Source organism: Puma concolor, chromosome B2 (assembly GCF_028749965.1).
Source record: "Puma concolor isolate L17-30 chromosome B2, mPumCon1.1.hap2, whole genome shotgun sequence".
NCBI lineage: Eukaryota > Metazoa > Chordata > Mammalia > Carnivora > Felidae > Puma > Puma concolor.
The window spans coordinates 28,698,956-28,713,367 of NC_141671.1; the positions used below are offsets into that span (position 1 = coordinate 28,698,956).

General features: G+C 38.5%; 1 protein-coding gene across 3 annotated transcripts in view; it reads left to right on the forward strand.

Annotated features, from left to right (window-relative positions):
* Positions 1–14,412, forward strand: part of EXOC2 (exocyst complex component 2) — a 275,073-nt gene that overhangs the window by 38,097 nt on the left and 222,564 nt on the right. For all 3 annotated transcript variants that reach the window (XM_086706457.1, XM_086706459.1, XM_086706458.1), the window contains exon 2: positions 13,793–13,953. In XM_086706457.1, the coding sequence (XP_086562583.1) occupies positions 13,836–13,953 (118 nt within the window). In that variant the 5' untranslated portion in view covers positions 13,793–13,835. The remainder of the gene's footprint in view (positions 1–13,792; positions 13,954–14,412) is intronic.

The following is a 14,412-nucleotide window of genomic DNA, read 5'->3' on the forward strand; positions in this document are numbered from 1 at the left end:
TCTTGGAGTTGAGAGAAGTTAGACAAGGGGTGGGGATCTGGCTCAAGGTGATCTGGGGTTCCCCACCATTGGGTTTCCTGAGTTATAAAATCTTTGGCCTAGGTAGGCATGTTAAGCTTCCAACAGAGATGGTGAACTTCCTTTCCCCGTGGGCAAGGCAGGTTGTTTTTTTTTTTTTTTTTTCCAGTAATTGAGGTTTTGAGGAGCCAAACCCCAGTAGTAGGGTTGGGGCATTCTGTTCCATTATAAGGTTCTCAGGGATCTAATTCTCTAGCCTCCTATGGCCATTGATCCCTCATATTGGTTCCCTTGCATACATAACAAGAAGAGATCTTTAGAGTTTGGGCTATAGTCTCTGCTAGGGCTAGAAATAGATTTTTCATCGTGACAGACAGGAGGAGGACCCTTCTCCATTTCTTCATAAAAGGAATGAAAGACCTGGTGAGTTGTGGCCTTATGTGTGACAATAACTCTCTTAAAATACGACACTGTTCCTGTGTCTGTGCCCCGTCCATGGATATATATCCCCATCTGCCAGCTACTGTTCCATCAGGGGTCTCCCAGGTTAAGAGTAGTAAAATTAACCGGATTACAGGTCCCCAACTGACAATTTGGTGTAGTCACTCCCTTCTGAAAGAATGCTGTCGTGCCTTCTTTTTTCCCAAGTACTCCATGAAACACAGCTCCTGCTAGGGCATAAAAACACAGGTGTATAGGCACCAAAACCATTTTCCTCACACACGTGTTTGTCATTGAGTCAGTATTCCTGCTCCTAATCTAAGCCTCTGCATGGTATATCAAGAGTCCTTGGGCCCTCTATGACAAGTGCCCACTTTTTTCATATGACATGCCTCTGGGCCAATACCTATAACCACACATATGTCAAACAGCATTGACACCTGTTGTTTTGGGTTAATAATTTGTGTCTAGCTGACCAAGGCCCCCTACTCTTGGTAGGATCGGACTTCTAAACAATCTTCACTGGGGGAGTATTGTGGGTCAAAGCAAGTATATTGACTCTCCCATTGGCAGATAGAATATGTGGTCTTATTATGTCTGCAGGTCCCCAGGACTTTTCCTTGGCATAAGAAGTGAGTATGGTATAGTAAGGTCCAAGTGACTCCCTGGCCTGACTTGGTTATGTGAATACATGGGTCACATGATGAGGAATCTAGGTCTACAGAAAGGGTCCAGATTAGAAGCAACCGATACCAATGAAGCATCCTATCCACAAAAGGAAGGTGAGTGCTAGCAGAAATCTCTCACCATACTGCCATCTGGCCAGGGCGGCCTCTGCCAATCCTGTGGCAAAAAAGTAGAGCAAGAATCACAGTGATGGCAAGACACAACGGGTGACAGCTCTTCACAGTAAGGGAACAGATATAGAAAATAGGGACAGTCTATCTGTTCCACCAGACCATTGATTTCTCAAGCTTCTGCTGTGTGTAGATTAGTCAGCGTCCGGAGTGACTGTCCCCAGTCACTGCAGGGCTGCAGTCTCCCAGAGCCTCTGGAGTTGCACATTGCTTCTTCCATATGGTCAGCTTGCACGGCATTGATGAATCAGCTCCCAGTTTCAAGATGCTGGCTTCATTTTGCTGTGGTGAATCCAGAGACCCACCTCGGTTATCTTTACTTCAGTAGGGGTGGACGGAATGACAGTGAACGGGCCCCTTCAGAGGGATTTTAGGGGTTGGACATTCTACTTCTTCACCCATACAGCATCTCCTGGTTCAAAGGGGTGAGACTCTGTGGTCAGACTCACAGGTAATCACTCCCTAACCCAGTGGTGTAAGATGGTTAGGGTAGAGCCAAGGGTCTGTATCTCTTGCCTTAGGGTTAGATTGCCTATCTCATTTAGGTCCCCCCCTTATGCCCTTGATAATTGGGAAAGGGCACCCATAAAGATTTCATAAGGGGAGAACCCCATCTGCTTAGTGGTGCTATACCTGATTCTTACTTAATAAGGCATTTGGCAACACCTGGTCCCAGTGTAGGTGGGTTTCCTGGCATAGTTTACCTAATTGTAGCTTCAGGGTTTGGTTCATTCATTCTACCTTCCTGGAGCTCTGGGGTTGGTATGCCGTGTGTAACTTTGAGGTGATCTTTAACCCCTTTGCCACCAGCCGCACCACATCAGCCATGAACGCTGGCCTATTATCTGATCCCATAGTGATAGGGATCCCAAATCAAGCAATGATTTTTTTCTTTAAATATGAAATTTATTGTCAAGTTGGTTTCCATACAACACCCAGGGCTCATTTCAACAGGTGCCCTCCTCAGTACCCATCACCCACCCTCCCCTCCCTCCCAGTCCCCATTAACGCTCACTTTGTTCACCGTTTTTAATAGTCTCTTATGTTTTGGCTCCCTCCCTCTCTAACCTCTTTTTTTTTTTTTTTTTTCCTTCCCCTCCCCCATGGTCTTCTGTTAAGTTTCTCAGGATCCACATGAGAGTGAAAACATATGGTATCTGTCTTTCTCTGTATGACTTATTTCACTTAGCATCACACTCTCCAGTTCCATCCACGTTGCTACAAAGGGCCATATTTCATTCTTTCTCATTGCCACGTAGTACTCCATTGTGTATATAAACCACAATTTCTTTATCCATTCATCAGTTGATGGACATTTAAGCTCTTTCCATAATTTGACTATTGTTGAAAGTGCTGCTATAAACATTGGGGTACATGTGCCCCTATGTATCAGCACTGCTATATCCCTTCGGTAAATTCCTAGCAGTGCTATTGCTGGGTCACAGGGTAGATCTATTTTTAATTTTTTGAGGAACCTCCACGCTGGTTTTCCAGAGCAGCTGCACCAGTTTGCATTCCCACCAACAGTGCAAGAGGGTTCCCGTTTATCCACATCCTCGCCAGCATCTATAGTCTGATTTGTTCATTTTCGCCACTCTGACTGGCTTGAGGTGGTATCTCAGTGTGGTTTTGATTTATATTTCCCTGATGAGGAGTGATGTTGAGCATCTTTTCATGTGCCTGTTGCCAAGATCCAGGCATACTTGAAGGAGCTCTTTCTCATCTCAGCAGGTTTCTTCTCAAATATTGTAATGGTTCTTATATTGATCCCACCACATTTTAGATAAGATTGCCAAGGGTGGTAAACGTGCCCAAATCTACATGTCTAATGATAATGGTGTTGGATTGAGCCTTTTCCTTATCCATTTTGGCTTAGATTTAGCAGTGGTTTCATGACACCCTCTGTTCTGGTGGCAAACCTATTGTGAAAAACTATTTTTAATTTCTTGAGGACCCTCCTTGCTATTTTCCATAGTGGCTGTACCAATTTCCATTTCCACCAGCAGTATATAAGTGCTTTGTTTTGTCTACAGCTAACGTTGTTAATCTCTTTTTTATTAGAAGAATTTTTTTAAATGTTTATTTTTGAGAGAGTAAGCAGGGAATGGCATGAGAGAGGGAGAGAGAGAATCCCAAGCAGGCTCCATGCTGTCAGCACAGAGACCAGTGCGGGGCTGGAACTAATGAACTGTGAGATCATGACCTGAGCTACAATCAAGAGTTAGACGCCCAACTGAGTGAGCCACCCAGGTGCCCCAAGAATTTTTTAAGTTTAAGAGAATGACAGAAAGAGAGAGAATCCCAAACAGGTTCCACATTGTCAGCACAGAGCCTGATGCGGGGCTCGAACCCATGAACATATCAGCTCATCAACTTCAGCTCAGGTCATGATCTCACTGCTCGTGAGTTCGAGCCCTACGTTGGGCTCTGTGCTGACAACTCAGAGCCTGCTTTCAATTCTGTCTCCTCTCTCTGCCCCTCCCCCACTCACACTCTGTCTCTTTCTCTCAAAAATAAATAAACATTAAAAATAAACCTTCATTTTTGACTTTTTTTTTCCCCTTTCAGCACTTTAAGGATGTTCCATTTGTCTTTTGGCTAGTTTTTCTGATTGGAAATTATCATCATACAGTCATTCTTATTTATCAGTGTTATGTCACTGTTATTCACATCTGCTTTTAAGATTGTATCTTTGATTTTTAGCAGTTTGACTTCAGTGTGTCTTGGTGCAATTTTCTTTATATTTATCTTGCCTAGGGATTGCTGGACTTCATAGGTATCTAGAAAATAACAGTTTTCAATAAATTTGGGAAAATTTCACCCATTGTTTTCTTGAAATATTGTTTTCTGCCCCATTTTCTCTCCTCTCTCCTTCTGAGACTTCACTCATACCAGTGTTCGATATTTTCCATACGTCCCTGGTCCATAGGTTCCTTTTCTTTTTCCTCTTTATATTATATAGTTTCTATTGATCTATGGTCATGTTCATTGTTTCTTCAACTATCTTTTGTTCAACTCATCAGTGTATTTTTCATTTCATATATTGTACCTAGAATTTCCATTTCAGTTTTGCTATTTTGAATATCCATACATTCATTCATTATGATAATATGTTCTTTAATAGCTTATTTGTTATAAACTCTTTCAGATTCTTGTTTACTAATTTGGATTTGGCTCATTTTTTTCTATTGTCTGCTTTGTTACTTGACTAGGGGCTATGTATTTTTCACTTTTTTTAAATGGGTCCAGTCATTTTTATTGTATCCTAGGTATGTGGATAATACATTTTAAAGACTTTGGATTCTTTTGTATTCTTCTGAAGAGCATTGGCTTTTTAAAAATTTTTCATTGAAGAATATTTTTTAATAGACATTGTTAATTTGATTAGATTCAGATTTCAAAATCTTGTCTCTCCTGTAGTGGGCAGCAATTGAAATCACTGCTTCTTTCATTCTTTAAGCTGTTGCTGTCTACTGTGCTATTTGGAGTCTCTCACATACAGTTCAGGGTTCAGCCCAGGGTTTCAGTAATGTTTTTTCTGCCTCTGTGGCTCCATCTGCTCCAGGACTTTGTTCCTCTCTTTCTAGTTACTGTTGGCTCAAAGCTCCATCCTCCTACTCCTCAAGCCATAGGACTGTGGCTTTATGATTTTGTTTAGCTCCCTGTGCTAGTAAACTGGGAAGTTCTCTCAGATGAAAACTGAGTATCTAATATCTGTGTGTATTGAGTGATTTTGAAATTCTCTGAAATATCCTAGCAAAATACTATAAACTTTGTATGCCTCTTTAAACTTATCTGAAGAATTTTTTTAATGTTTACTTATTAATTTTGAGAGAGCAAGAGCACATACACACACACACACACACACACACACACACACACGTACATTTGGTGGTGGGGGACGGGGGCATGGAGGAGCAGAGAGAGATAGAGGCAGAGAAACCCAGACAGGCTCCATGCTCAGTGCAGAGCCCAACCTGAGGCTTGATCTGCCAACAGTGAGATCATGACCTGAGCTGAAATCAAGAGTCAGACACTTAATCGACTGAGCCACCCAGATACCCCCTGAAGAAATTTTTTGTTATCTTTTTTTTTTAACATTTTTTTTAATTAAAAAAATACGTTAGTTAATATATAGTGTATTAATGATTTCAAGAATACAATTTAGTTATTCATCACTTACATGTAACACCAAATGTTCATCCCAACAAATGCCCTCCTTCATGGTAATCGCCCATTTAGCTCATCCTGCCACACAACACCCCTCAAGCAAACCTCAGTTTGTTCTCTCTACTTAAGAGTCCCTTATGGTTTGTCTCCCTCTCTGTTTTTATCTTATTTTTCCTTCCCTTCCCCTCTGTTTTATTTTTTTAAGTTCCACATATGAGTGAAATCATATGATATTTATCTTTCTCTGATAGACTTATTTCACTTAGCATAATATACTCTGGTTCCATCCATGTTGTTGCAAATGGCAGGATTTCATTCTTCTTGATTGCTGACTAATATTTCACTATATGTATACACACTACATCTTCATTATCCAGTTATTAGTCGATGTACATTTGGGCTCTTTCCATACTCTGGCTATTGTTGATAGTGCTGCCATAAACACTGGGGTGCATGTGCCCCTTCGAATCAGCAGTCCTGTGTCTGTTGGGTAAATACCTGAGTCATAGGTAGTTCTATTTTTAAGTTTTTGAGGAACCTCCATACTGTTTTCTAGAGTGGTTGTACCAGTTTGCTTTCCCACCAGCAGTGTGAAAGGGTTCCTCTTTCTCTGCATCCTCGCCAACATCAGTTATCACCTGAGTTGTTAATTTTAGCCATTCTGACAGGTGTGTGGTAGTATCTCATTGTGGTTTTGATTTGTATTTCCCTGATGATGAGTGATGTTGGACATCTTTTCATGTATCTGTTAGCCATCTGGATGTCTTCTTTGAAAAAGTGTCTATTCATGTTTTATGCCCATTTGTTCACTTGATTATTTGTTTTTTGGGGTGTTGAGTTTGAAAAGTTCTTTATAGATTTTGGATACTAACCCTTTAACTGATATGTCGTTTGCAAATATCTTCTCCCATTCTGTTGGTTGCCTTTAGTTTTGCTGATTGTTTACTGTGCAGAAACTTTTTACCTTGATGAGGCCCCAATAGTTCATTTTGCTTTTGTTTCTTGCCTCTGGAGACATATCAACTAAGAACTTGCTGCGGTCGAGGTCAAAGAGGTTGTTGCCTGTTTTCTCTTCTAGCATTTTGATGGCTTCCTGTCTTACATTTAGGTCTTTCATCCATTTTGAGTTTATTTTTTTGTATGGTATAAGAAAGTGGTCCAGGTTCATTCTTCTGCATGTTGCTGTCCAGTTTTACCAACACCATTTGCTGAAGAGACTGACTTTTTTCCATTGGATATTCTTTCTTGCTTTGTCAAAGATTAGTTGGCCATACATTGGAACATTTCTGGATTCTCTATTCTGTTCCACTGATCTATGTGTCTGTTTTTGTGCCAGTACTATCCTGTCTTAATGATTACTGCTTTGTAATAACAGCTTGGAAGTCCAGAGTTGTGATGCCTCCAGCTTTGGTTTTCTTTTTCAGGATTGCTTTGGCTATTCAGGCTCTTTTCTGGTTCCATACAAATTTTAGAATCGTTTATTTAGCTCTGTGAAGACTGCTGGTGTTATTTTGATAGAGATTGCATTGAATGTGCTGATTGTTTTGGGTAGTATCGACATTTTAACAATATTTGTTCTTCGAATCCATGAGTGTGGAATTTTCTCCACTTTCTTGTGTCTTCTAATTCAGTTTCTTTCATAAGCTTTGTATAGATTTCAGTTTATAGATTTTCACCTCTTTTGTTAGGCTTATTCCTAGGTATTTTATGGTGGTTGGTGCAATTTTAAATGGAATCAATTCCTTGATTTCTCTTTCTGTTGCTTTATTATTGGTGTATAGAAATGCAATCAATTTCTGTATGTTGTTTTTATGTCCTTCGACTTTGCTGAATCCATGTATCAGTTCTAGCAGTTTGTTGATGTAGTGGAGTATCATGTCATCTGCGAAGAGTGAAAGTTTGACTTCCTCCTTGCTGAATTGGATGCCTTTTATTTTTTTTAATTTATTTTTATTATTATTATCATTATTATTATTGTTACTATTTTTTTTTTTTTTTGTCTGATTGCTGAGGCTAGGACTTCCAACACTATGTTGATTAACAGTGGTGAGAGTGGACATCACTGTCTTGTTCTTGGCTTTAGAGGGAAAGCTCAGTTTTTTCCCAATGAGGATGATATTAGTTGTGAATTTTTCATACATGGCCTTCATGATTTTGAAGTATGTTCCTTCTCTCCCTACTTTCTTGAGGGTTTTTATAAAGAAAGAATGCTGTATTTTGTCATGCTTTCTCTGCATCTGTTGAGAGTATCATGAGGTTCTTATCCTTTCTTTTTTTTTTTTTTTTTTTTAATTTTTTTTTTCAACATTTATTTATTTTTGGGACAGAGAGAGACAGAGCATGAACAGGGGAGGGGCAGAGAGAGAGGGAGACACAGAATCGGAAACAGGCTCCAGGCTCTGAGCCATCAGCCCAGAGCCTGACGCGGGGCTCGAACTCACGGACCGCGAGATCGTGACCTGGCTGAAGTCGGACGCTTAGCCGACTGCGCCACCCAGGCGCCCCTATCCTTTCTTTTTTTAATATGATGTATCACATTGATTGATTTGCAGATATTGAACCAGCCCTGCATCCCAGGAATAAATCCCATTTAATTGTGGTGAATAATTCTTTTAATGTATTGTTGGATCCCATTTGCTAGTATCTTGTTAAGAATTTTTGCATCCATGTTCATCAGGGAAATTGGTCTGTAGTTCACCTTTTTTTTTGTAGGGTCTTTGGTTTTGGAATCAAGGTAATGCTGGACTCGTAGAATCAGTTTGGAAGTTTTCCTTCCGTTTATATTTTTTGGAACAACCTCAAAAGAGTAGGTGTTAACTCTTCTTTGAATGTTTGGTAGAATTCCCCTGAAAAGTCATCTGGCCCTGGACTGTTGTTTGTTGGGATATTTTTGATTACTGATGCAATTTCTTTACTGGTTATGGGTCTGTTCAAATTTTCTATTTCTTTCTGTTTCAGTTTCGGTAGTTTATATGTTTCTAGGAATTTGTTAATTTCTTCCAGATTGTCATTTCTTCCAGATTTGTTCATTTCTTCCAGAATTTTTCAGTGTATAATTGTTCATAATATTCTCTTATTGTTTGTTTTTCTGCAGTGTTTGTTGTGATCTCCTCTTTCTTTCGTGATTTTATTTATTTGGGTACTTTTTTTTTTTTATCAGTCTGACTGGGGGTTTATCAATTTTATTAATTCTTTCAAAGAACCAACTCCTGGTTTCATTGTTCTGTTGTTTTAATATCTGTATCATTGATTTCTGCTCTGAGGTCTATTATTTTCCTTCTTGTGCTGGTTTTGGGCTTTATTTGCTGGGGTTCCCCCCCCCCCCCCAGCTGTTTTAGGTATAAGGTTAGGTTGTGAATTTGAGACCTTTCTTGCTTCTTCAGGAAGACCTGGATTGCTATATACTTCCCTCTTATGACTGCCTTTGCTGCATCCCAGAAGTTTTAGATTGTCGTGTGTTCATTTTCATTGGCTTCCATGTACTTTTTAATTTCCTCTTTAGTTTCTTGGTTAACCCATTCGTTCTTTAGTAGGATGTTCTTTAATCTCCAAGTATTCATGGTCTTTCTTGTGGTTGATTTCCAGTTTCATAACATTATGGTCTCAAAATATGCAAGGTATGATCTTGATCTTTTTGTACTTGTTGAGCATTGATTTATAACCTAGTATGTGATCTATTCTGGAGAATGTTTTATGTGCACTCAAGAAAAATGTGTGTTCTGCTGCTTTAGGATGAAATGTTCTGAATATATCTGTTAAGTTCATCTGGTCCAGTGTGTCATTCAAAGCCATTCTTTCCTTGTTGATTTTTCGCTTACATGATCTGTCCATTGTTGTAAGTGGGGTGTTGAAGTCCCCTACTATTATGGTATTATTATCAATGAGTTTTTTTATGTTTGTGATTAATTGACTTACATATTTGGGTTCTTTCATGTTGGAGGCCTAAATAACTTACAATTGTTAGATCTTTTTGGTGGATAGACCTCTTAATTATGATAGAATGCCCTTCTTAATCTCTTGTTGCGGTCTCTATTTTAAAATTTAGATTGTCTGATGTAATCCGGCTTTCTTTTGATGACCATTGTCATGATAGATGGTTCTCCATCCCCTTACTTTCAATCTGCTGGTGTCTTTAGGTGTCCTAGTTCCTTTCCATTTCCATACAATTTCCTGAACAGCTTGTCAATTTCTGCAAAAAAGCCAGCTGAGAATTTAATAGGGATTGAATTTTATTTACAGATCAAGTTGAGTATTGTCATCTTAACAGTATTAAGCCTTCCTGTCCATGTCTTTCCATTTATTTAGCTTTTGAATCTTTTTCAATATTGTCTTGTGGTTTTCAAAGTACTAGTTTTGCATTTTTGTAAAATGTATTACTGAGTATTTTATTCTTTGTGAAGGTGTTGTATATAAGTGTCCTTTAAACTTTTAAAAGATTTTTGCATGGATATACCTAATATACATGTCTCTATACCCAATAGGTATATAGACTATGTCTCTATACCCAATAGGTTATATAGACTATGTATCTATACTTTACCCCTTGTATTTCTTCTCTTCTATTTTAATTCCAGTGTTCCACTGATACCATGAAACATTCAGAAAACATTCAGAATTTATGTGATTTCTTTCAGCAGTCATATGATATGTTTATTTTGTGAGATATGTATGACAAGCATTGGTTGTATAGAGTTGGTTAAACATCTTGTGTTTTCAAAGAGGAGGTGTAAACATGATATCTAAGATTTAACACAGTGAATATTAGAATTATGTATCAGAAGCATTGTAGAGGATCAGGAGACTATTTTAGATTGACCTTGAAATATTGGTAAGGGTTTAGCAAACTTGGAAAGACTTTCTATTTAGTCAAAATAAGATAAATCATGAAGGCATAAGAGTTCTTGACAGTTCATAAAGGGTGAATGGGCTTATATAGTTAGTATCAAATGAAGGAAATGATTGAGAGTGAAGTAGGAAATACAGAATAGTTGTGACAGGTTTTAATAAAATGGTAAGGATTTTGTGGGCACTGGAGATTTCTGAGTAGTGGCATATCGTGGAAGATTTTTTTAAATCTGGGATGATGTTGATTAGATCTGTATTTTAGCAGGTGTTTGCTGAGAGTGGATTGTAGTGGAGAGGTAATAGGGGCTGAGTAACCAGTTAGCAGTCTGTTAAATATCCAGGGAGAGAAGATGAATTTTTTAAAAAAATTTTTTAATGTTTCTTTTTTTAAAACAGGATTTTTCTTTATTAAAAAAAAAAAAGTTTATGTTTATTTTTGAGAGAGAGAGAGACAGAGAGACAGAACATGAGTGAGGTTGGGGCAGAAATAGAGGGAGACACAGAATCTGAAGCAGGCTGCAGACCACAGTTGTCAGCATAGAAGCTGACCCATGAACCATGAGATCATGACCTAAGCCGAAATCAGATGCTTAACCAACTGAGCCACCCAGGCACCCTGAGAAGGTGAATGTCTTAACTGGGAAAACCACAGGCTCTGAGATGAATAGTTGACTTTGGATTCTAACAGAAAGATTTTGACTCTTTGATTTAGGAAGTAGGATAGGGAAGGGGAGGGGTTCAAAATAACTTGAGTTTTCTCATTTGGTTTGTTGGATGATTGGTAATCTCTTTCCTGTCCTTCTTTTGTTGTTGTTTTGTTATTTTAATTGTATTAAATAAATTATGTAGGCATTATTGATTGCCTCATTGGCTATGAGATTGAACTCAATCTAAGGCCTCATTCCTCTTTTCTAGAAGAGGCCAAGCTGATGATGGCTCAAAACCCCAACCCTCTAATCACATGGTTGCCCTTTCTGGTTAGGCTTTGATAGTGAGATGTCATGAATATTACATACATATGATATTGAAGGCTCATGAATAACAAAGATACTTCCTGGATTTTGAGTCTCCCAGAAACTAGGGACAAAGGTCAGTAACATTTTTTATTATACAACATAACCCAGACACCTATAAGTCTTCTGCCATCTACCTCCACATTTCCAGATTCTGTGTCTAATCTGCCATTATCTTGATAATCAATTTTAGATAAAATGTATAATTCCATTTCTCTCTTTATTCACCTCTCCTACTCCCAAACACACATCTGCCTATTTGCAGCCTTATTGCTACCTTTGGTTAAACCAGTGTCAGTTCCTGCATTAAAAGTACAATATAGGGGCACCTGGGTGGCGCAGTCGGTTAAGCGTCCGACTTCAGCCAGGTCACGATCTCGCGGTCCGTGAGTTCGAGCCCCGCGTCAGGCTCTGGGCTGATGGCTCAGAGCCTGGAGCCTGTTTCCGATCCTGTGTCTCCCTCTCTCTCTGCCCCTCCCCCGTTCATGCTCTGTCTCTCTCTGTCCCAAAAAAAATAAATAAACGTTGAAAAAAAAAATTTTTAAAAGTACAATATAAATCTTGTTTTCTTTTGCCTCTTTTGAAAGTTTCAAGAGTTTTTACTCTTGGATTGATTCCTTTTCATGACATCCTATTCTTTAAGATAAAAATTTTCTCCCTCTGCAGATACTAATTTGGGGTCAAAGCTTACAATACTTTTAAAGGCTTTATTTTTCTTTTTCTTCTGTGTTTGTTAGCTAAAAATGCCATAACAAAGTCCAATAGATTGGGTAGTTAAAAAGCTGAAACAATAGAAATTTATTTTCTCATGATTCTGGAGGCTGCAGGTTAAAGGGGTCAGCAGGGTTGGTTTCATCTGAAGCCTCTCTCCTTGTCTTATAGCTAGTTGACCTCTCCCTGTGTCCTTAAGTGGTCTTCTTGCATGTGTGTCTGTGTCCTAATTTCATCTTCTTATAAGGACACCAGTCATATTGGATTAGATCCCATCTATATAAACTCATTTTACCTTTATAGCATGCTATTTTTTAGGGGACACAGTTTAGTGTATTACATTTGCCTTATCTCTGTTTTCTGTGGATTTTTTTGTTTATCTGACTTCCATCTCTCTCTTACATATTTTCCTTGACCATCTTATAGTCTTTGGCTGTCCTTGTATATTTTAGAGTCTGGAAATAGCTGGTTTGTTTAGTTTGTATATGGGCAGAGTTTGTAAGTGGATTTTCTATTGGGCAATACGACTGCAAATAGCCCTTCTTTTTGGGGGAGAAGACCCTTACATGTCAAGATCTTTGGTCTTTTTCCCCTTTAATTTCCCCAGAGAATAATATTCAACTTATTGCAGGGTGAGCTTTCACACCTAGCTGATAGAGGTATAAGAGCAGAGAAGGAAGAGGCCTGAATATTCTCACAGTTAGGTGTGCAGGTTGACACTTAATCACCCTTACTGTGCCTGGTATTCCTGATTACAGGTCCTCTTCAGCTTGGCTCTTCAGAGATTAAATTTCTAATCTCCTGAAGACTGCAAGGTTGAAGGCAGATGCCAGGGTGTCTTAACTGCTCAGTATGTGAAGATATAGAAAACCTGCAATTTCTTGCTATTTTGCTCTGAACCTCCCCTTCATGTTCTGGGGCATCTGAAGCCTTGAGCAATTGAGGAGTTCTTCGGGAGTGTATTAGTGAGGTTTTATCATGTATTGGTTGCCTACCATATGCTAGGTACTGTACTAGGATTATCCTATGTAACCTTAATTGTAATCTTTGAAAGGTTCTACTATGAGGTTCATTTTACATATATGAAAACAGAGGGTTTAGAACAGAATTAGTAAATTGGAGCACCAGGCTGTGAAAACAAGTGTATTTGACCTCAGAAACTGCACTTTTACCAACTCTGCTACACTCAGAACAGTTGGCAAATTCATGCTTTTGCCAGTAGGTCTACATTCTAGGTTTTGTAAAAATGTCAATATATTGATTTGATCACATTGAAAAAGAGTTGTTATACTAAGTATAATACAAAAATAAAGTGAAGTTCAGTACACCTATGGGAATATAGATGTATTTTACTATTTGTGAACATGATAATCAGAACATTTTCCTTTAACAACTTTGAGAGTAGAACAATTTCTAGCATATTTTGAGGGTTCTGCAGGTATAAGCATAGAACTAAATGGTGACATTAGGTTCTGTCATTTTATTGAAAGTTCTAGAACCAAGGGCTTAGTTGTCTATTATTTTTCTGACATTTCCCTCACAGTACTAGATACAGTGTCCTTGGTAAATTTAATGTTCATGAGATGTTGGCAGATAAGCTAAATGACAACTAAGAAATTCAGAACTATATGTTTAAGAATTGTTTTTATGTTTTGGTACTTAGTGTCTAGCATTCTTGTATTTTTAGTCAACGCTTATTTCAGTTGTCACTTAATCCTTTTCTTTTCTTTCTAACAGATTACTTCTGTAACTAGATCTCCAATTTGCTCAACAAAGCAGAATGTCCCGATTGCGACAACCCCCCCTTGTGACAGGCATCTCTCCAAACGAAGGAATACCATGGACAAAGGTCATAATTAGAGGAGAAAACCTTGGGACTGGCCCAACTGACCTCATTGGTAAGAGCAAGAACTGTGCTGTGTTTCCATGGTAAATGCAGTTTTATAGTGGGCAGTTGAGGCAAGATGATATAAAAACAACATTGTGATCTGTACAGAATGAGCTGAATAAAGATTAAAGAATTATTTGGTTTTATGACTTTTCTGTTAAAATCATTATTTTATCAAATCTTGTCAAAATTGCCTATCACTAAGTCCTTCAGAAAGTTTCCCACAGGTGAGATTTTGCCTCCATTTCCTCAGTTTTGATCTCTCCTGCTTTGATTGCTCAAACAGCCTCCTAGCTATTTTTGCTCTCTTTAGTTTTTCCCTCCATTATACAACTGTTTGTATTCTTTCTCTAGTGCTTGTGAATTATGCCTCTTCTGTTTCTTATTGCCCTTCAAATCAAATCTAAACTCTCTATAGTTAAGAGTCTGTTTCTTAGTTTGCCTTTCCCTTTCCTTTTTTCCCTATGCC